This window comes from Megalobrama amblycephala, linkage group LG8 (assembly GCF_018812025.1).
Source record: "Megalobrama amblycephala isolate DHTTF-2021 linkage group LG8, ASM1881202v1, whole genome shotgun sequence".
Lineage (NCBI taxonomy): Eukaryota > Metazoa > Chordata > Actinopteri > Cypriniformes > Xenocyprididae > Megalobrama > Megalobrama amblycephala.
In genome coordinates, this window is record NC_063051.1 from 9,017,118 (window position 1) to 9,040,625 (window position 23,508).

At 36.2% G+C, this 23,508-nt stretch overlaps 1 protein-coding gene across 1 annotated transcript in view; it reads right to left on the reverse strand.

Moving 5' to 3' along the window:
- chd6 (chromodomain helicase DNA binding protein 6) overlaps positions 1–23,508 on the reverse strand; it is an 80,943-nt gene that overhangs the window by 47,119 nt on the left and 10,316 nt on the right. The window contains 1 exon segment of the mRNA XM_048199087.1: positions 3,903–3,954. Coding sequence (XP_048055044.1) covers positions 3,903–3,954 — 52 coding nt within the window.

Consider the following 23,508-nt stretch of genomic DNA (forward strand, 5'->3'; position numbering starts at 1 on the left):
AATGCCGGTGGTAAACAAACACTCATGTTCCAATACTCGTGCACGAGTTTTGGGAGGCGTTCCCTCAAAATGAGCTGTGAAGGAGGAGGGTTGTTCTTACGCATGCACTCATTTCAAAAACTCACTAACAGTCTTTGGTTTCTCAGTCGACGAAAAGATCCTCTGTAGCACCTTTAATTTATTGGTTTTAATTACTGTATTAGTCTACATCCCAGATGACCCTCTATATGACTCTCTTGTGACATCACAAGCATAAATTGCTAAATACAGATGTAAAAAGACATCACAGAAGAGTGTTTGACAATGCATAAAAAACAAGGTTTTTAAAAACTGGCATAAAAAAGGGTAAAAGCCTGTGCAAATAAATCTTCGGTATGCTTGATATTAATATGCAGTACAACACTGAAGTAGTAAGTGATGTAGACTACGTAGTCAAAGGAGATGGATTGGAGATGCATGCTAATACCAGGTCCTGACTTACCACTTGTGATTGAATCACCAAAAATGAGTGTTAATACCAAGCGTATACAGAGCCAATATTTAATAGGAGAGTTATATGCTAACACTGTAATATAACAGGCACAGATGGTGCACATTAATTAGACATGTAGCAGTAATGTCAACTAAATACCAATGTGACTATTGCCAAAATTACAAAGTTAATTTTCAAGTCAACTTCTTGCAACTTTGTGTGCAAAATTTACACTGGGTTTAAATCACATCATGTAGGTGCTGCAGACAGCACATTTGCAGCACATGCCAACAGAAATTAAATTCAAAATCTTAGCATTCACCTATAGGACAGCAATCACTGCACCAGCCAGTCTGCACTGACAGTACCTACTCCTCTAGAGAGCATCTGACTCAAGCATCAACTGAGAGCAAAAGTCACAGCGGTGTTGTGGTCAGTTTGGTCAAACAGACACTGAAAACAGACATTCTCCTACCTGGTTGTTAACTGTCATTATAAAAACTCTTTAATTCTTCTTTAAAGGAAAACTTCTCAATCTACCACCAGTGTTTTCAATGATATCTTCCACACATTTGATGCTTCACAGGTTTTTATAAGCTTATGCTATGAAGAAATCTGCCTTGAAGTATCAAGTCAAAAGTCATTGAGCCCTGAAAAGTACCTGATATTATAAAATGGTTAGATTCTGATACTGAATGAGCCACATCGAAAGCCACATAAAATACACATCTGCACATTCTATATAACATGTCAAGCTGCTTTGATGCTTAGCAACTATAAACACCCTGCAGCCGACAGAACTGTTTATTTAAGAACACACCTTAGCCATGCTTCAATGACTGCAACGCAAGGCCTTTCATGGCATTTTGTTTGAATTTATCAAGTCAAAAGTCATCAAAATTAAGACTAGAATCTGAGTCTATTTACAAATCTCCAATTCTAATTCTGAAAAAAAAAAAAATAATACATTGAATTAAACAGTAAAACTTCTCAGTCAAAAGGGCACAAGGACAATGTCTTAACTAGTTTTAAAAGTTAGTCATTAATTTTTTTCTGCTTAAGACTGCTCCTAACGTTTTAAAATTGATTGGAATGGGAAAAGTAAGACTGATTGCCCCTCAGCTAACTAGTTCTAACTAGTTCTTAAGACACAGTCTTAACATTGTGGCTAAGTCTATGCAACTGGCCCCTGGTTCTTAAAAGCCCGCATTGAAAAAACACAAAAGAGAATGTTTGAATATCTTATTTCTCATAGGCAGCAACAGCTATGTTTCCAAAGTTAACTTAAGTACCAAATTTAACTTGTGCGCAAAATTGGAATATTGCATAAAAAAAATCAGTGAATAAACCAGCTTTTCCATTCCATTATGGTCAAGTCGACACTTCCTGGGAAACTGCAATCGGTGAAGACACCGTGGCTCTTTTTTCTTATATCATAAATGACTTGCGTATCAGCACACAGACGAAATGCAATAAACGCTGTCATCGTGTTATCTTTCATTCGGATGCTGGTGTTTGTGTATGCAATCATTTGAGACAGTTCTGGGAGGTCATTATACCAAACCATTTTGATGACAGACTTTGGGACAGACGTTTCCGAACAATCAAACCAACATTTGAGAAGCTATGCGATGAGATTGGTTCACTGGTTAGTCCAGTTATCCAATCACATCCTCTGTAGAGACAAAGTCACGTGAATTTTTTGTTGCACATTGAGGGATTTTTTTTTTTTTTTTTCGGTAAATGTGTTTCCATTGTAGTTTACTAGGGTTGCTAGGGTTGGAAGATATGACCTAAAATCAAAATAATATTTTACCTCGATTAGGATTGATGAACGATTATTTAGTTTTTTTATATTTTGCATTCTCATAGTTCACTGACAAGGTTTGTACTGTAAATATGCTTGACTATTAAAGGTGGGATATTTTTTCCTAATGCAAAAAGTGTGCTCACTTTCAGCAGATATTTTATCTATGGTTTGTATGTAACATTTACAAACTTAGATTTCTGCTCGTTGTAAATCACATACAGGCAAAGTAGCACAGTACCAGTACATTTATTTGTATGCATTACTGAGAGACCAACTACGTGTGTAAATTAGTCATACCGTCTCTCTATTAATTATGAATCTGTGGGTTGTAAGTAGTTTCTTCAAAAGTAGAAACATATATGCTATAACTTTTGAGTTTCTAAGCTACTTTAGTGACAGTTTCTGTGCTATTCTCTGTGCACGCGATCTTCATGTGATGCGTAAGCTACTGTCTGTATGAGTGTCTCAATATAATGATGCACATACGATTGTCTAAAATCGCTTGAATGTCCAAACTGGCAAGCATTTAAACACATACAACTGACAAACTTTCGTGAGGACGTAAGCGAAAGTGATTTCAATTCAGGGCTTGTGCGCTGTCTGTGTGTGTTGACTCAGCATTTGAGTTCGCCTCCGTGTTGCTTCCATGCCACTGACTGGACAGGGTGGAGTCACGTGACTACACATGCGGTAGTATGTTTTTAAGGGGAAAGTATTAACAGGATTAAAAAAGTAAAATTACGTCCAGCTCTAGTTTATGCTCATGTCTTCTTATCATAAAAAAATATGTAGTCACATCAATTAAGCGCAACTTGGCATCCAGCATTTTGTATGCGATATCCCAAAAAGTGCATAAAATGTGGATGAGTAACATGGCTGTTGAGATTAAATGGAGAGCAAAATGAAGAAAAATATTTTCAGAAGTTTCAGAAGAGACCTGAACAAACAACTCTGCTCAGATTTGCCTGCAATCAAAATCCAGAGATCTCATTATGAACTCCACAATTTCTCATCTAATTATTCCATGCGCAGATAATCTGAGCTATGCTATCCACATTAATTGTATAGCTCTATACACATACTATATGGCAACAATTTTCTCCTTGTTTATATTTTTACTTATCCTAAAGAATTGTAGGACACAAAGTTGATACTGGGACACATCACAAAAACTTGATACTGCAATGCAACATAACATCTGAGAACTTAAAAATCTCCTGGACTGTAAAAAAAAAAAAAAAAAAAAAAAAAACACAACCTCTGAGCACCAAAACTATCTTTTGAACCAATGTTATCAAAAACTGCCACAAGCTTTCTTCACATTTTTGCATGCAACTTATCGTAAATATAGTCTCAGGTGTATTGCACTAGTGAAAGTGAGTATCAGGCTAAGTTTACCTACCTAAGAAGCTAAGTGAGGGGAAAAAAACCAAGCAACACTATAAATATTAAAGTAAAAAAGTAGGCTAAACAAGACTGAGGATCGTTCTGAAGTTTAGCTATAGTGCAAGGACTTAAAAATTATGCTAATGATGATGAAAGTGTGACAGACGGTGTAAGAGAGACAGATAGAAGGAACTCTCACACAGTGTCTAACAGCAACACATGTGATACACTGACCTGCTTGTCCTTCTTTTGTATTTTCATTGTTTCTTGATCTTTGTGTCTGCGTCTGGAATATAGAGATATAAGGAGTCATGAATATAGAAATTATGCAACAAAGCATAAAAAACTGGTAAAATAATTTAGAAAAAAGCATTAAGAATGATTCAAAATCAGAATGCACAACAAAATTTGAAGGCAGTTCAGTCATCTTAGTCATTGCATTCTTGTGACAATAAATAAATAGTGGGAAAAGTGCGTATTATGAAGACGACTACAGTAGAAAATAATAATGGTTAAGATATTGGACAATATAAATGTAAATAATATAAATAAATGTATTGTTATTCAACAATAACTATACATAACTATTGTTCAAGGTTTATATTGCATTGGGGTACAACAATAAGTAATGAGTCAGCTTTAACATAAGCTTTAAACTACCACAACATGATACCAAGACATCACTTTATAACTAAAGTGTTCTGTCAAATGAATGACTTGCATTAATAGCAGGTTATAACAAATTAAACTACTTTGCACTTTTGCAGCCTATTTAATTAATTGCAATCTCTTAATGAGTTTGATTAAAATAATTTGAAATAGAATATGAAATTGAATACATGCTAACTAATCCAAGGATTGTTACATTACTAGTTAGGCATGTGTCAATCTACCTGTGGTGCACTGAATTAAAAATAAAAAAATAAACATTTTAAAGTAATGCAACATTATTAGGTGACATAAATCCATAATAATCACATAATTACATCATAAAGCAGGTGGGACGGGACCCCTGATACTAACTAACCCTTTGCTTTAGGTAAGACAGCTGTCAAACTACCTGTGATGCACTGTAATTATATTAAAAATAAATTACATTTTGACATTAAAACAACATTATTAGTGGCATAAATCCATATTATCACATAATTTTCTCCATAACCTAGGTGTAACTAAACTATTGCTTGCCATAAGACAGGTGTCAATCTACCCGTCACTACCTGTCTACCTGACACTAACGAAACATAATTATTGATAAATCCATATTAATTATAAAAAGGGTTACATTATAAACCAGGAGGGTCCCTTGATGTTAACTATCCCTTAAGTTACAATGGTTGTCAATCTACATGTGGTGCATTGTCATTGAATTAAAAATAAAAACATTTTGTCACAGTAATGCAACATTATTAGAGTCATAAATTCATAATAATCACATAATTACATCTTAAACCAGTTGAGGCCCCTGAAACTAACTAATATAACCCACTGCTAGAGGCAAGACAGCTGTCAATCTACCTGTGATGCACTGTAATTATATTAAAAAGAAAAAGTGTTTAACTAAAGCAACATTATTAATGACAAATCCATATGAACATGTCATACGCTTCTAAAGCGATAAACCATAAACCAGATGGGCCACAGTGAAACTAACTAACCCATTCCTTGAGTTAAAACAGATTAATCTACCTGTGGTGCATTGACATTGAATTAAAATTATAAAGATATAAAGATATTACATAATGTAATTCAACAGTATTAGTGATATAAACCAATAATAATTACATAATTACATCATAAATCAGGTGGGACCCCAAATACAAACTAAGATATTGATTGAGGTGTCAATCTACCTGTCACGCAGTACAATTGTATAAAAAACGCAAAGCATAAGTGTTGACACTAACGCAACATCTTTAGTGATATAAATATTTGCAAACATTAATTTCAGAGGGGTTACATTATAAGCCAGGTGGGCCCCTTGATACTAACTAACCCATTCCTGGAGTTAAGACAGGTGTCAATGAAGCTGTGAGGCATTTTCAGTGTATAAAAAAAAGGAAAAGCATAAAGTTGTTAAAGTAATACAACATAATTAATGACAAAAATCAATAAATATCACGTTAATTTCAATAGGGATATAGCACAAACCAGGGTTTGAAGTAAACCACATGAGTGCTAGAAGTTACATTGTTCCTAGTACTTGATAGCAGTCATGGGATGCTTTGTGCCTCAACAGATGCCAAACTTGCCTCATAAAACACTCTTATAAAAACACTAACATCGTGTCCCATATACATTAGCTCCTGTAGGGCGCTAGCCAGCGTGCTAACCGTAATGTCACGGCAACGGTGCTCTATATTTCAGGCGTTACACGCGTGAAGAGCCACTCAAACTCCGCGGAGGGACCGTCAAACGCGACCTCACCTACCTGGACACGCCGGCTCCGGACATCAGTTAGCGCAAAAACCTACGCGTTCCTCTCTCCGCATTTATTTCCAAGGACACTAAACGCCATGACAGTTTAGAAAAATGCATAAAAAATTAGAGGGGGTGGGAGTCGGGGAAGGGAAAAAAAACTCAGAGCAATTTCTTTAATCCTAACGCACAAGAGCAGTTCATTCATGAGGGGATGCGAGAGTTTGACGCGTCCACGCGCCACCTACCCCATGCAGTTTTGCGCACGACGCGTTAAAATTAAAAAGTTTAAAGATGTGCTTACCTAAAATGGCTACTGCGGCAGCCAAAATACAAACAGCTATTATTTGGTGAAGTTTAGCGCTGGCCGCCTGCTACAACAGCCTAACTTGCGTTTAGGCCCGTATTCTGCCGTTCGCCATTGGACGCTTCTAAGCGCAGCTGGGCAGCTGGATGTTCCTATTGGCCAGCGAGCTGTCACGCAAGCGACGCTGCGCCAAGCTTGTCTGAGAGACACATATCGCCAGCGACCATTGTGTACTTTTAGCTCCTTGTGTGGATGTGGATGTTTTTGCTGTAATTCAAGAGGTTTTTCTATTCCATTTCTTCACCGATGACCGAAAGCACGCGCTGGATTCATTCGCGTTTGTCGCGTCGCGTCCGGAGTGCAAAGGCAACGTTCTGGGGTTTATTTTTCTTCTAGCCTGCATCCACCAATCATGATGCTTTTTACTCCATCATTACGGCGCCTGAGAGAGAGAGAGAGAGAGGAAAAAAAAAAAGTAACATTCCACGTCTTTGCTCATGTTTCATATCCCGGATGTGAGAATAGCAGGGGTTATAATGAAGCGTGTGGGTGAAGCTGCATATGTCCTTGTGATGTGTTCGGTTTCCTGAAGCTCTTTTGAGTATTCCGAATCTGTGTTTGACTTAGATAGAAATTCACGTTGTGCATCAAACGGTCTAGGATATGCCATTGATGTAATTCAGGCGTATTTGTCTTGCACTAAACAAAAAGTACTATGGTAATATCGTGGTATCATTGTTTGGACATGGCGTCATGGGCTTCTGGACATCCACTATGTATTCTTTGAGTACCATCCATGTGTAGTAAATAGCATGGTGTAAGACTATGGTATCAGACGTTAATACTATAGTACTTTGAAATATACCATGGTGCATCTGCAGAATAGCACTGTGTATAAAACCCTGCTTCTTGACACTTTTTTGTTAGGAATAACAAAAATGGCATCATATAAATACACTACCATGCAAAAGTTTGGGGTCAGGTAGTTTATTTTGAAATAAATTAATACTTTTATTGAGCACAGATGCATCACATTGATGAAAATTGCTGTAAAGACAGCAATAAAAAATATTTCAAATAACTGCTGGTCTTTTGAACTTTTTATTCATCCAATCAGCATATTAGAATGATTTCTGAAGGATCATGTGACACTGAAGACTGGTGTAATGATGCTGAAAATTTAGCTTTGTCATCACAGGAATAAATTACATTGTAAAAAATATATTCAAGTAGAACAGTCAAGTTTAAATTGTAATAATACTTCACAATATTCCTCTTTAATGTATTTATGAGCAGATAAGTCTTATTCCTAAAACATAAAAAAATTGGTTACACTTTATTTTAAGGTGTCCGTGTTACAGTGTAATTATACATTTAAGTACGGAGTAATAATAATTAACTGCATGTACTTAATATAGGGTTAAAGGATTAGTTCACTTTTAAATAAACTTTTCCTGATAATTTACTCACCCCCATGTCATCCAAGATGTTCATGTCTTTCTTTCGTCAGTCGAAAAGAAATTAAGGTTTTTGATGAAAACATTCCAGGATTTTTCTCCTTATAGTGGACTTCAATGGCCTCCAGACGGTTGAAGGTCAAAATTAGTTTCAGTGCAGCTTCAAAGAGCTTTAAACGATACCAGACGAGGAATAAGGGTCTTATCTAACGAAACGATCGGTCATTTTCGAAAAAAAATGTAAATGTATATGCTTTATATAAACAAATGATCGGCGACAGTTTCGTTTTTTTCCATAAGTAGAATAGGGAAGGCGTAGGACATACAGCGTAAGCGTTTTGAAGAATGCAGAAAGCGGAAGCACGTTCAAGGCAATCATTTGTTTATATAAAGCATATACATTTACATTTTTTTCGAAAATGACCTTGTCTGGTATCGTTTAAAGCCCTTTGAAGCTGCACTGAAACTGTAATTTTGACCTTCAACCGTCTGGAGGCCATTGAAGTCCACTGTATGGAGAAAAATCCTGGAATGTTTTCATCAAAAACCTTAATTTTTTTTTCGACTGAAAAAAGAAAGACATGAACATCTTGGATGACATGGGGGTGAGTAAATTATCAGGAAATTTTTATTTAAAAGTGGACTAATCCTTTAAGGTTAGGATGAGGGTTTGGTTTAGGTAGGGTTAATTGCATGTAATTACACATTATTTATTACTACAGTAATTACATGTAACATGTGTAGCAATGACACTTTAAAATAAAGTGTTACCAAAAAAATCTTACCGTAGTGTATACGTTACCGGCAATGTGTGAAATCCGGCATTGTATAGAATGCCTAGGGAATATATAGAATGTGGTTTGTATGGAAAGTATGAAATGGTTTATATTTCACATATTTTCCTAGGCATTCTATACAATGCCAAAGGGCCATCCGGCTTGTCATTCTGTAAAATACCTATAGGTAAAGTATAGAATGCTTAAGAAAAGTATGCAACATAATCACAAAAACCAGACATTTCATACTTTGCCTACAAACTTCACGCATTCTATATATTCCCTAGGCATTCTATATAATACCTGCTTTTCACACACTGCCGGTAACATATACACTCAAAAAAATTAATTGTTGGATTTACTTAAAACAAGCAGTGTCTAGTAGTTCTACGCAACTATATTGAGTACTTTGTACAAATAACCATTTAGCTGTATGAAGAAAAGAAATTCAAGTAAAGCTGACAAAATTTCTTTGAGTAGTACAAATCATTTGAATTTGTCATTGTTACATAATATTTATATGTGCAGTTTACTTAATGTTATGTTTATTACGTAAGGCGAACACGTTTATTGACTTAATTTACCTTATTAAATTAACTATTTGTTCTACAAAATGCACTCAAAAAAATAATTAAACAAGCTCAATGTAATTGAGAGCAGGAATTCCATCCTAAACATGCGTATATGAGTGCTCACAGCCTAAACACAGGGGCCACTCTTCTGCATAATGGTAACCACAAAATTCAAAAACATTACAGAAACTCCTAAATGTCCAACATAACTGAACATTAAACATTAACAACATCTTTCCCTTTACTGAAAAACACAAAAAATAACACTTAAATCATTAAATTTTACTCTCCTAATTAGTGTTGTCAATTTAAAAAAAAAAAATTAAATGTGGGGCTTTGAGCGCTGTTGAGCAGATTCATAAACACCTCTGATTGGCCGTTGTGTTCACGCGCTTATCAGATATGATTGGCTACAATGATCAATGCACAAGAGTGTTTGAAAGCACATGGAAGTGTTTGAATTTGAAAGCAGGCTTCTATCAGCAGATGGTCCGCTGATAGATGCCTGCTTTCAAATGCTCCCGTGTGTATCTGTGCAAGCGCTCAATGAAGAGAGTCATTGATGACCTTTGACAAAATGTGTATAAAGCGTTGATCATTGTAGCCAATCACAGACATCTGATGAGCTTGTGTACACAGTGACCAATCAGAGGTGTTTATAAAGACGCTCAACGCATCACGTTTTTAAAATTTGGTACCGAAGTCAGTACTTTTGACAACACTACTAATAATGCAGTCCCTTACAAAGCATGCTGGGAACTACGGATCCACTGCCATGTTAAGTTGACTGAACAAGCACTGAAGTAAAGATGACAATACCTCATTTTTAGTAGAAACAACTCAGTTAAATTAAGTTGATGTAGTTACATGAGTTTAAGTAAACAAAACTAACAACAGTGAAAGTTAATTTTTTTGAGTGATTGTTTGCTCTTTTTTCATGTAATAAAACATTTTACTTTTCTCAGTCTCACTCCTTTCTTTTAAAGTATGTGTGGATGTTAACTCTGTCTAGTGTCTTGACTAGTTTATTCTGTCCCATATGAGCATTAAAACTGCTGGCTGTTACACTATAACTTTATTTTAGATAAAACTCTATTTCATAAATGTATATGGTACTTGTACAATTGTAAAAGTTTGCAACCTTGCAGAACTTTCCAGGAAATGACACAAAAGCTGAATTTGGCATCTTCCGCTAAAGTTTTTTGGCAGTCGTTTTGGCTTGTAATTGTGTTTTTGAGTGGCTGAGTTACATGAGGACTGCTGAGCCAAACAACCTTATTTATAAAACTCCGCCAAGAGCATTGTAGATAAATTCTGCTGAAATGACTCTAGGTCTTTGAGGAGCACACTGTAAAGAGACCTTTGGCTCTCAGCAATTGTTAATTTATAAATGATTCTTTTTTTTTTTTTTTTTTTTACATGCAATTGACAGTTTTATGCTTGGCAGATGCTTTCTTATTATATAACATGCATATTCTATACCACTAATATACTAATATTGTAATAAACTATTACAAAGCAAGTAGTTTAGGATGCAAGTTATTTTTCTTAACATATATTGAAGTGCACTAAATGAGTAATTGGGTAGCACTTTATTTTCCGCGTGTACGTACTATGTACTTCTTATAGTAATTACAATAACTGGGTTATAACTAAGTACTAACCCTGAACCTATCCCTAAACCTAACCTTAACCCATGTAGTTATCTTATATTACAAGTACTTCCTTGGTTAACTACACTGCAAGTACACATACTGTAAAATAAAGTGTAACCAGTAAGTGCAGATTGCAACAGAGCACACTGTAGAAAACTGTTATCCCACTATCTTGACTCATTATATTATCAGGCTGCTAAAATTGAAACATTTTTATACATAATATGATAAGAAAAAAGCATAACCAAGATAACAATGGCCACTCACTGAATAAAAACAATGTAGCATACTATGGTTTGAAATGTTTATGCATATTGGGTTTTTTTTAAAAAGTTGTAGGTATATAACGCATACTTCACAGCATGCATAATAGTCAAGGACAAATCCGCCTGAAGAACCTGGAGTTAAGTGTCTCGCTCAAGGCCACAGAAGTCATGGTTCATGGCGCACAGAGATCAGACCACCCTGTGTTTTATCTCTACGATATCACACTACCTCCTATAATGGAACCACTCACTTTCATCGACACAAATGCACATTAGCATAATTATAAGGTCAAATAAATGGAATACCTCTGTTGAGTCTGTTTTTAAGGGATAATGTTCATTCAGCGCTGCAGTGAAAGGATGTTCCCCTCGTGTGTGTTCACCTGCACACGTCTCACTTTCACACTGATTGAGGTTCCTCACAGCAGCTGATTTCCAAACCATCTGTTCTATCGCTGCACATATGGTAAACTGACTGGAAGAGATGCAAGCAAAGAAAGAAGGAACGAATTAGGAAGTCAAGTTCCCATCTGTACGTCCTTCGACCATTTCTAACAAAATAGAAATTTTGTTTAATTTAAAATCTTGAAGTCTAGCAAAATGTTTAAATTTTTATCATTAAAATGCATATGACATTGTAATATTACAATTGATCATATAATTATTAATCGATATTATTAATTAAAACATTTAAATGATTCCTTGGTCTTTATCCTTGTTTTTTTGTTTTTTTAATAATATCAATTATTATAGTTATCATCAATATTTTGAATTTGTTTTTATATTTTCCATTTTAATTTCAGTAAAAAGAAGTTTTAATTATTATGTATGTTGTATCTTTTTGTCATTTTTATTTAGCTTTTGGTTTTATTTTAATATGTCTATATAGTCCTTTTTTTGTTTGAGTTATTTTAGTGCATTAAGTTAAACTAAAATGAAAATGAGAAATGTTGTTTTGGCAACTAATTGAAAGGAAAGGTTTTTTTTGAGTTAACATTTATTTTTATTTCAAGCAACATTTTTTTAATGATTTTTGGTATCAGTTAACTATAATTAACCCACTAAATATGCAGATCAGCTGACACTTTTCAAGCAAAAAAAAAAAAAAAAAAAAAGTTTGTTAGGTTTCAAATTAATTATTCAATAATATATACTGATCCAAATGAATACAAAGCATATTGTGGAACATGTTCATAGTTAGATGAACTTCAGCTGTAGTTACACCTCTGTGAACTTCAGGAGAAATGCCTTCATACATCCACTAAAAAACACTAAAAACACCAGCTGATTGAAAACCACAGCAAAAATAATGAAGAAAAGTTAATGAAGGTGCTTGATTTCGAGCAATGGAATTCAAGTGTCCAAATACATTTGGGGCCAGATGACATTTGGTTTAAGTTTATATGCATATTTTGTTACAGTGCTGAAGAGGTTGAGAATGTGCAGGTAAGAGGACATACATGGAGGAAATTATCAGGGCATCTGTTTAGGAGCACGTAACAAATCCCTCAAGCTCCCCGCCTCTCCTTCATTGGCTCTGAGCCTAGAGTGTCTCTGACAGGAGTTGAAGAAGTTCATTGCTTTAAGAACATTCACACCATAATCACTCCTGCAGTTCATCTTGCCATACTACAAACTTTATTTTTCTTTCTTTGTGTTCTCAAGCCTAAACCTCAAATCCAACATCCAGGTGGAACCAGATGCAAGTGTGATGATAATATACAACCATCAGGGGGCAGATGTGGCATTATTTTAGAAGGTAGAGAAGAGCAGGTCATTTGTCAGACTTTTCACTCCAGTGAAAATTTCTCAAGGCAGGTTTATTTTTTTAAAGTCAATTTCTATATAGACACACAATCCTTAAAGTCTTGAGCTACTGAACATTTCCACCATTACTGTCCAAGAAAAAATATACAGTTCATACATTTTGTGACATGCATAATGGCATGATTTCACACCATATCTACAAGTACAAAAGACATCTTCCACAGCATATCTGTATTAAAACTTATGTATAATTTATTGCTTTTAGAAAAAAAAAAAAAATCATAAACAAGTAAATAGAAAAGTAACAGTAAATTACTATATAATAGTAATAATATTACTATCATTACTGTATTTATCATATAAATGCAGCCATCGTGAATGTAAGAGACTTCTTTCAAAACACAAAAAAAAAAAATCATACAGACACCAAACTTTTGAACAGCAGTGACAACTTGCTCAAATATAAATGAGACAAATATTCTAATGACGCAGTTTCACCACTTAGATTCACATGCATTTTCTTCACTTGTTACAAAAATATGATCTTGAATTTTAGTTTGGAGGACAGAATTTACAAAAATTATGCCATCCTATATTTGCCTGTCCATCTCTCTACAAACCCCAGAATAATCTAAACTCATCGCCCCATTAAAAGGAATCATTCCTCCTTCAACACAAGACTGTATTGAAAATATGTGGCAAGCAGTATGGTTTAATTCAGACGAGTCATTGGGGGTCTTGGCCAAGCGTCCCACGAGCGTATTCACAGGATATTTAATGGACTTGTACAGTTTGCACGGAAACAGTTCCAAGTTTTTCAGTTCATCCACACTGCCAAATGTTTAGAGCGGCCAAGAAAATATGGAAGAATTCTGAATTTACAGCTTTGATGTGTTTCCTGCCTGGTGTGACAGAGGAGAGAAATGACATGGGAGTGTGTATGTGTGTGTGAGACTCATATGAACAAAAATGGGAGGAGAAAAGGAGAGAGAGTGAGAAAAGTTAAAGTCGACGAGGGAACATTGTGAGACCGGCTCAGTACAGGATGAGTGAAGTTGGAGAAAGATACAGTCGCATTTGATGCATTCAGCCGCTTTGCTTTTCACCCTGTACAAGCAGATTCTCAGAATCAGGTGTCATTTCTGCCTGCTGGAGAAACACACGCTATCAGGAGTCAACAGACATCTGCTGCTTCAAAACACACACACACACACACTGGCACACATGCACTCCGCTGCAGAGATGAGCCCAAATGTGTGTTTGCTTAGTTGTCAGACGTAACCCGGCTCTGGAATAGAAGAGCTCTGAACCAGGTAAGACAAACTATTATAACTACAGACCTTGTTGCATGTGTAGATACATAGTATTTTGAGTTGTACTGCTTTGTTTTTCATTGAAAATGTGAAATTATAGTGTTTTTTCAGAGTAATATGAAAATTAGAATGCTTAAAACTTGAAATGTGTAACTGTTTAGATATTTACTAACATTTTTACTACTACATGCTCAGCCAGTTTGGGGCAGGACTATCTGTTTGCCTGACAAATGCCAGATGAGGGTAAACCTGTTTGAAAACAATCACCGATCAATTGATTTCACATTGAAAATGAACTCGAAATTAAAATGGACCTTGTTTATTTTCCTAAAGCACGTTCTTATGAACAATTTATCGCTATCAGCGCCATGTTATCAAAAGACACCTGGGTCAAGGCTGTCAGAATCTCCCCTGCTGCCCTGTGTTTGTTCCACTAAATTAACCCCAAACAGACGTCTTTGTGTATCAGTGGTCATCTGCAGTGTTTGGACAGGGATGAGGTTCACTGCACAGGTTGGCTGAAAGAAAAAAGCCTAAAGCTAAAAACTGGACGGTCTTTTCTCAGTCTGGGGTTGATGTTTATTTTTGCAGCTGCTGGCACGTGTTCTTGGAAAAATGGCAAGTAATAGATCTCGAAGCTAGTGAGAGAAAGGAACAGGGATGTATTCAGGTGATTAGCTTTTGGAAAATGAACAATTAATAGACATCAAAATATGCAGTAATGTTGAGCATTGTTAACTTATGGATAAAAAAAGTCACAAGTGTAAGTTAAAATCAAATATAAATAGATGCATGTTAAAAACGGTAGATTATGACTTGCACCCCAGTCTGTAACAAATAAAACCAAAGAGAAATTGAGTTTACAGTAATGTACGTAATGGACATTATATTAATTCTACCTTCACATTCTTTTTTGAATTTCTTAAATCCCACTTCTGAAGACTTAATTACGAGCTTGTCACGTTCAAGTGCTTTGTTGTCAGAAAGAACAGGAATTTTGGAGGACACCAGGTTTATTCTTGCCTATTTATTGGGAAAATCTTATTAGCGTCCCATTCATTGGCAACCACTTAACCGCACTAGATAGTAAGCTTGCTGACGATTCTGGAATTTCGGTTAAATATGCGCAATTTTCTCTGTGTATAAAACATACAATTCGCTTCAAATGATTAATCATATTTGTAAATATGACCTACTTTATTGACAAGACAAAGCGATGTAGCTGTTGTGGAAAAAACTAATAAAGATTACTAGTCACAGCAGCGATCAATCTCCCCTCTGCCATGTTTATGGCCCGCCCAACTTGTGAACTCGGGTATCAAAATTATTCCTGAGCTTCCCAGTGGTAAATATGACTTGAGAGGGTGTTCATGTTCAATTTTTAACTAAGAAACATGTGTTTACAATAATTCCAATAGCATGTGAAGGCAGCACAAAATTGTCATTTCTTACTCAAGTGGTTCCAAATCTGCATGAGTTTCTTTCTGTTCAACACAAAGTAAGATATTTTGAAGAATGTCGGTAACCACACAGTTGATGGCACCCATTGACTTCCATAATATGAAAAAGAAAAGAAAAAAAAAGAAAAAACTATGGAAGTCAATGTCTGTCATCAACTGTCTGGTTACCCACATTCTTCAAAATATCTTCTTTTGGGTTCAACAGAAGAAAGAAACATAAAAGTTTGGAAAAAATGACAAAATTTTCATCTTTGGGTGAACTATCCCTTTAACACATGTTAATACTTTCATAACACTCTGTATTTTAACATTTATTTTGGTTCCATAGTAAATGCATTACTATAAACAAAATTGTTTGTTCATATGAACTGAGTGAAGAGTCTAAATTATTTTATGTGGTAACCAACAGCGAGAGACTCTGATGATAGGGCTTAACCTGCATTTAAAGGTGCCCTAGAACCAGTTTTCACAAGATGTAATATACGTCTAATGTGTCCCCTGAATGTGTCTGAAGTTTCAGCTCAAAATACCCCATAGATTTTTTTTAATAAATTTTTTTAACTTTCTATTTTGGGGCATCATTAACTATGCACCGATTCAGCATGCAGCCCCTTTAAATTGCGCGCTCCCTGCCCCCCGAGCTCTCGACTATAATACAGTGCATTTACACAGCTAATATAACCCTCAAATGGATCTTTACAAAATGTTCGTCATGCATACTGCATGCATGCATCGGATCATGTGAGTATAGTATTTATTTGGATGTTTACATTTGATTCTGAATGAGTTCGAGGCTGTGCTCCGTGGCTAAAGCTAACATTACACACTGTTGGAGAGATTTATAAAGAATGAAGTTGTGTTTATGAATTATACAGACTGCAAGTGTTTAAAAATGAAAATAGCGACGGCTCTTGTCTCCGTGAATACAGTAATAAACGATGGTAACTTTAACCACATTTAACAGTACATTAGCAGCATGCTAATGAAACATTTAGAAAGACAATTTACAAATATCACTAAAAATATCATGTAATCATGGATCATGTCAGTTATTATTGCTCCATCTGCCATTTTTCGCTATTGTTCTTGCTTGCTTACCTAGTCTGATGATTCAGCTGTGCACATATCCAGACGTTAATACTGCCTGCCCTTGTCTAATGCCTTGAACATGGGCTGGCATATGCAAATATTGGGGCGTACATAATGATCCCGACTGTTACGTAACAGTCGGTGTTATGTTGAGATTCACCTGTTTTTTGGAGGTCTTTTAAACAAATGAGATTTACATAAGAAGGACGAAGCAATGAAGTTTGAAACTCAATGTATGTCTTTTCCATGTACTGAACTCTTGTTATTCAACTATGCCGAGGTAAATTCAATTTTTGATTCTAGGGCACCTTTAACCTGCAACACTGCTTTAAAGGCAAATCTTCTTTAAAGGCAATGAAAGAGACTACAAGCATTTCCAAGAAGACAAATTATGTTTAATGGAGCTCTTTGTCATGCTTTAATACAAACCAGCGGTTGTGGAAAAAACCCTCAGACAGGTTCCTCTGCCCTCGAAGAATGAGTTCACAGAGAGGTTCCTCATGATTTTCAATTTACACTTCTACACAGTTCAGTTTAGCTCATCCCTCCATTCTACTGACTTCCCCACCTCTCTCTCCCTGATGGCCCTTTGTGGGAATCTGAAACTCGAATCCCTGTTACAAGACTGCCCCGAAAACCGTGAGACTATGAAAATTGAGCGATCTCAAGATGCAGATTCTCCCTCTCTCTCAATCTCTTTTGTTTCTTACACTTGTCTCCTTTTGTTGGCTTTGATTCTATTTGGATACAACACCCTTTGAAGGAATCTGGGAATCTAGAATTCCAATTAAAAACACCAGTTGCTTCATGGAAAGGCAAATAAGTCGACAGCCATTGATGGCCATGTTACAGGGTTGTCATGTTACATTAAGAAACTTGTCAAAGATTTGAAAACATGCTACCTGTGGTGATGTTATATATCAGAGAGAGGTCTGTAATTGGTCACCCTAAATATGCACATAAGGCAAAGACAGTTTCCACCTTTCCACAGTCACACTGCCCATCTGAAAAAAAGTCACTGTTTGGATTTTAATAGGCAAATACTTAAGGGTCTATGACTGGATCATTATTGCTGTGATTATTATGTTTCTAGCATGTTATATGTTTGGGAACAGTTCTTTTAAAAGTCTTTGGGATGTTGAGTAGACTTTACAGTGTTTGACTCTTGCATTGTCAAGATCTTGACCAAAAATTGATGTACCTCTTGATGGAAATAACATCACAACATTTATTTCCATCAAGAGGTGTATCGATTTTTGGTCAAGATCTTGTATTGACAATGCATGAGTCAAACTCTCTGTAAAGTCAACTCCAACACATCCCAAAGATTTTTAATGAATTTAAGGTCTGGACTCAGAGGTGCCAATTCATGTGTGAAAAAAGATTCTTCATGCTCCCTTCCAAACGAAAAGCTACACACTCCATCAATTCCGGTTAATAGAACTGTTCCCAAAAATATGACATGCTAGAAACATAATAATCACTACAATAATTATCCAATCATGGACTCTTAAGCATTTGCCTAAATCTAAGTGTCTTTTTTATTATTATTTTGGCCGGGCAGTGTATGATTCATAGATTATTCATAAATTAACTGTTATTGTGATGCCAAATACATAATACTCTACTTGACCTAAGCACTATATTGAACAAATATGTAATATATTTACATTGCTATGGCAAATGCATTGCTATTTGGCATATCTATCTTGTGAACAAACATGTGTTGCACTGGCAGACACAATGAACAATAATCTAATTTTCTGCAGTTGATTAGTTGTGTCTGGAAGAATGTGAGTTCTCAGAACAGCCATAACTGCTTCTTCAACATCTGTGTGAGTTGGTGGGGCTTTCCCCAAGAAGTGATCATTTCAGAAGTGATGTTGTCTTCGCTTTTGCCCATGAGAATTGAACACGCCCGTTTAATCTAATTTAAACCCTCAACATAAACATTCTAATTCACCAAATGCTTGGTAAATCAATTGCTTTCCTGTTCGGGAAATATATGCAAAGATTCCCATTTCATTACCGTAAAAAACTCTTCCGTCCTGTTTATATATGACCATATGTGTATATGCAACTGTGTCTCACACTATCTACACCCATGCACATAGACAACTTCTCAAAGTCAACTGGTGGTCTGCTTCAGATAGCACATACCCAGGCACAAAAACACAAGTTACTATCTGTCTGAAACCTTTATCATTGGCTCACCAGCTCAATCAGGAACTGGTGGAAAGGGTTCGTTCATCAAAATAAAATTTCAGAGGCTATATGGTGGACTGCATGATCCTAGATGCAGAAAAAGAGAAAAGCAGCACGTATTTCAGTCTGTAAATTGCCACATTCATGCTATATGCCATCGGGGGTGAGCCGTTTTCATATCTGTTACATACATTAATGCCAAGCAGGAGAGCTGGAAGCTGAGACGTTTTTCTTCGATCAGATATGAAATGCAATTTCCATGTATTTATATTACCTACAAAAGTACTGGGATGTGAGCAGATTACATTGTTAAAAGGTGTGGCATGGGTATGCACAGAAAGAGAAAGCGTATGTGCGAGATAAGCAAGACGGACAGTGTTTTCATAACATCCAGTCATTGACTTCAGTGGTGGTACACCCTGCTGAGATACCCACATATCCAATATGCTCTCATCCCCGATGAACTCACCCTTTTTTGCAACGCTTTATTCGTTTACACAAGAAAAACAAAAGGAGAGAAGTGCAGGAAGTGCAGAAAAAGGAGGGATTTGCACATCAAACATGCAGCCAGAAGTACAATCGCTCTGGTGGAAGAACTTAAAGAGAGGTGGACCCAGGTGGACCGAAGCCAGAGCGGAAAGCCCCACTTTGTAAAAACACACGGGCAAAAGTAGTTCCATCCGCAAGAACGAAGAGCTACTAATTGTGAGGACTGTCAGAGAGCATATCATAATATCAAGAGTTGAGAAGGTTCTTCAAAATCTTAGGTTACGCTTGGAAAAGCTCTGTACAAAACTACACATTTTCAAAATCTAGCTTGGGTTTAGTCATGTCTACCTGACACCCATCAGACACGTTACTCTTAATCATATATGGATGCTAAGAACAACCCTGACAGATATTTAACAAATAAACACAAGCCAATGACACATTGCTCACAGCAATCATTATGAAACCTGACATGTAATTGTCTTGAAAGTTCTTACAAACCTGCTGAAATAATTAGCTTAAGTTTAAGGTGATCTCACAGTCTGGACAAGCTGGTGTTTAGCCGGTCAGAAAGCTGGTCCTGAAATCCAAAACCAGCCAACAGCCTGACTTGACCAGGTTAGGAGACCAGCAAACCAGCTTAGGCTGGTTTAAACCATTTTTCAGCATGGAAAATTAGTGCTTTGACTGTTAGCGCCATCGATATGCTAAAACATTCATATTTAAAATAAAAATCACCTTCACTACTAAAATATTAAGGCTAAAAACAAAAAATAAATGGAGATAATCTAGTCGACCTCACTAATTGTTGAACATCTTAATTGCACTATTGCTTGTGATTAAAAAAGTAGGCATGACAATTTGTGATCATCTTTTATTCCCTTTTTGTGATGTACAGGTGCTGGTCATATAATTAGAATATCATCAAAAAGTTGAATTAAAAATTAAACTTTCATATATTCTAGATTTCCTACATGTAAAGTAAAACATTTCAAAAGTTTATTTTTAAATTTTGATGATTAGAGCGTACAGCTCATGAAAGTCCAAAATCCAGTATCTCAAAATATTAGAATATTTCCTAAGATCAATCAAAAAATGGATTTGCAAAACAGAAAAGTTCAAGTTCTTTAAAGTATGTTCATTTGTGCACTCAGTACTTGGTCGGCAGCACATATTACAGCAAATGACTTGCTCCTATCACAAATTACAGCATCAGTGAAGTGTGGCATGGAAATGATCAGCCTGTGGCACTGCTGAGGCACTATTGAGCCTTCAGATCATCTGTATATTGTTGGATCGACTGTTTCTCATCTTTCTCTTGAAAATATCCCATAGATTCAGGTCAGGCACGTTGGCTGGCCAATAAAGCACAGTAATATCATGGTCAGCAAACCACTTGGAATTGGTTTTTGCACTGTGGGCAGGTGCTAAAGTCCTGCTGGAAAAGGAAATCAGCATCTCCATAAAGCTTGTCAGCAGATGGAAGCATAAAGTGCTCCAAAATCTCCTGGAAGATGGCTGCATTGACTTTGCACTTGATAAAACACAATGGACCAACACCAGCAGACGTCACGGCCCCCCAAATCATTACTAACTTCAGAAACTTCACACTAGACTTCAAGCAGCTTGGATTCTGTGCCTCTCCAGTCTTCCTTCAGACTCTGGGACCATGATTTCAACATGAAATGCAAAATTTACCTTTATCTGAAAAAAGGACTTTCGACCACTGTTCACTGTCCAGTTCTTTTTCTCCTTAGCCCAGGTAAGATGCTTCTGATGTTGTTTCTGTTTCAGAAGTGGCTTGGAAGTCCTTTTGCTGAAGATACCTGAGTGTGGTGACTCTTGATGCGCTGACTCCGGCTTCATTCTGCTCATTGTGAAGCTCTCCCAAGTGTTTGAATTGGCTATACTTGACAGTATTCTCAAGCTTGTGGTCATCCCTGTTGCTTGTGCACCTTTGCCTACCCAATTTCTTCCTTCCAGTCAACTTTGCATTTAATATGCTTTGATACATCACTCTGTAAACAGCCACCCCATTCAGTAATGACCTTCTGTGGCTTACTCTCTTTGTGGAGGGTGTCAATGATTGTCTCCTGGACCATTGCCAAGTCAGCTGTCTTCCCCATTAGTGTGGTTTCAAAGAACAAGAGATACCCGGAATTTATACTGTAGGGATGGTCATTTAACGAAACTCAAATGTAAATATTATAATATTTTGAGATACTGGATTTTGGACTTTCATTAGCTGTACGCTCTAATCAACAATTAAAAAAAAATTTTTTTGGAAATGTTTTACTTTACATGTAGGGAATCTAGAATATATGAAAGTTTCATTTTTTAAAATAATTTACAATAAAAAAATGAACTTTTTCACGATATTCTAATTATATGACCAGCACCTGTATATCTGAGTGAAACTGCTTCCCCACTTTGTCCGTGGGGAATTGTTTGTACGGTTGGATGTTGTGGTTTGCTATTGGTGGATCTCATGTGAGTGACAGGTTGCCCCGCCCTAGCGCCAGTAAACACATAATCAGAGAAGAGATATTGGAAGAAAAAGGGGAAGTTATTTTGATTAAAGATTACGAGGGACATGTTTTAAAAAAATAACGATGTGCATGGAATAATAATAAACACTACAAAAATAATTGTCTATTTTGATTTCACTGTGACTTTAACCTTCAAACCTCTTCTGAAATTACTTTTAATTCAATTGCATATGAAATTAGCTTGAAAATAATGTTAGAGGACTGTAAAACGTGACCTCAAAACCCACAAACAAGTCTGTCTTTTTGAAAAATGACATGATTTGGAAGTGCACTAGGAACATCTCTGTAAACTATTACAGTGGAAAGAAAGAGAAGGATACTGAAAGAGAGAGAGAGAGAAACAAGAACAGACAGAGAGTGAAGAGTAATTATGCTTACACTGTTCATGGCCTTCTTTACCGACTGCCCTCTCACACACTTAAGCTCATATGGCACACACAAACAGGATGTACAGCCCCTTAAAGCTCTGGGATCTATTAAAACTCAACTCAAATGCAGCCAGAGCAAAAAATAAATAAATAAAAAGAATCCTTAATTGAACCTTTGTTGCTGCTTTGAAGACTCTCTTGCACTTTCAAGTGGCCACTGGTTTGCCGCCGAGATACAAGGTAGTCATTTGGATTTGTTTACACTCTAAGACCAGAGCTGAAGACTTTCAGTGCTCTAACCACGTAATGCATTTCCTCTGTTGATCATATAAATCAAGACATCTGAAGGCATTCATGCTGTTCTGCATTTGAGGACAGTCATTTTTGTCAGTGAAGTGCAATTTGGGTGTTTCAAACATTTTCTGTTTTTGATACTTGCTTAGTGTTATGGAAAAACACATTTTGAAATGTAACTGCATAAATGATAGAAAATAGAAGAGTTTTCATTCAAAAAGGCCAAACAATCGCCTATATGTTTGATATAAAATGAAAATCCATCAACACTTTTAGGAAACTATTGGCAAAGGATGTGGCTAAGCAGCATTAAACCCTTTTTGACCTGATGAAAGTTTACAGAACAAACCATCTAGCCACGAACCCTTCCACCTAAATTCATCTTGTGAACATCTGGTGAATAATACAAAACCTCATATATGGTTTGGATTGGACAGCTGCTTCTCCAGTGTCTTGCCATCCATACTTCATGCCATCCAAGAAAGCATTGAAGCCAATGTTCAATCTTCACCAGAAACCAGCCAAGGAGGTGAGGGAGTTCAAAGTGGTTTAGGTAAAATGGAGGCAATGCCTCACAGAGAAATACTGGATGAAATGTTAGCCCACATCCTCTGGCAACAACCTACATTCTCATTGGCTCAAAACTTTTTTATTTCACTATTTTTCTTTGTCTTTATAGTAACACAAAGCACTGTATTCACATTGCTGGACAAAATAATCCATGGATAGACTGGACTGAAATAATAACTACAAAACAAAGCTATTCAGAGGAGATTTAGACGTCTAGTGACCTTAAACTCTCAAGACACTAACCAATTTTGTGGCTGTTGCAACCTTCCAGACAGGCTAAAATAC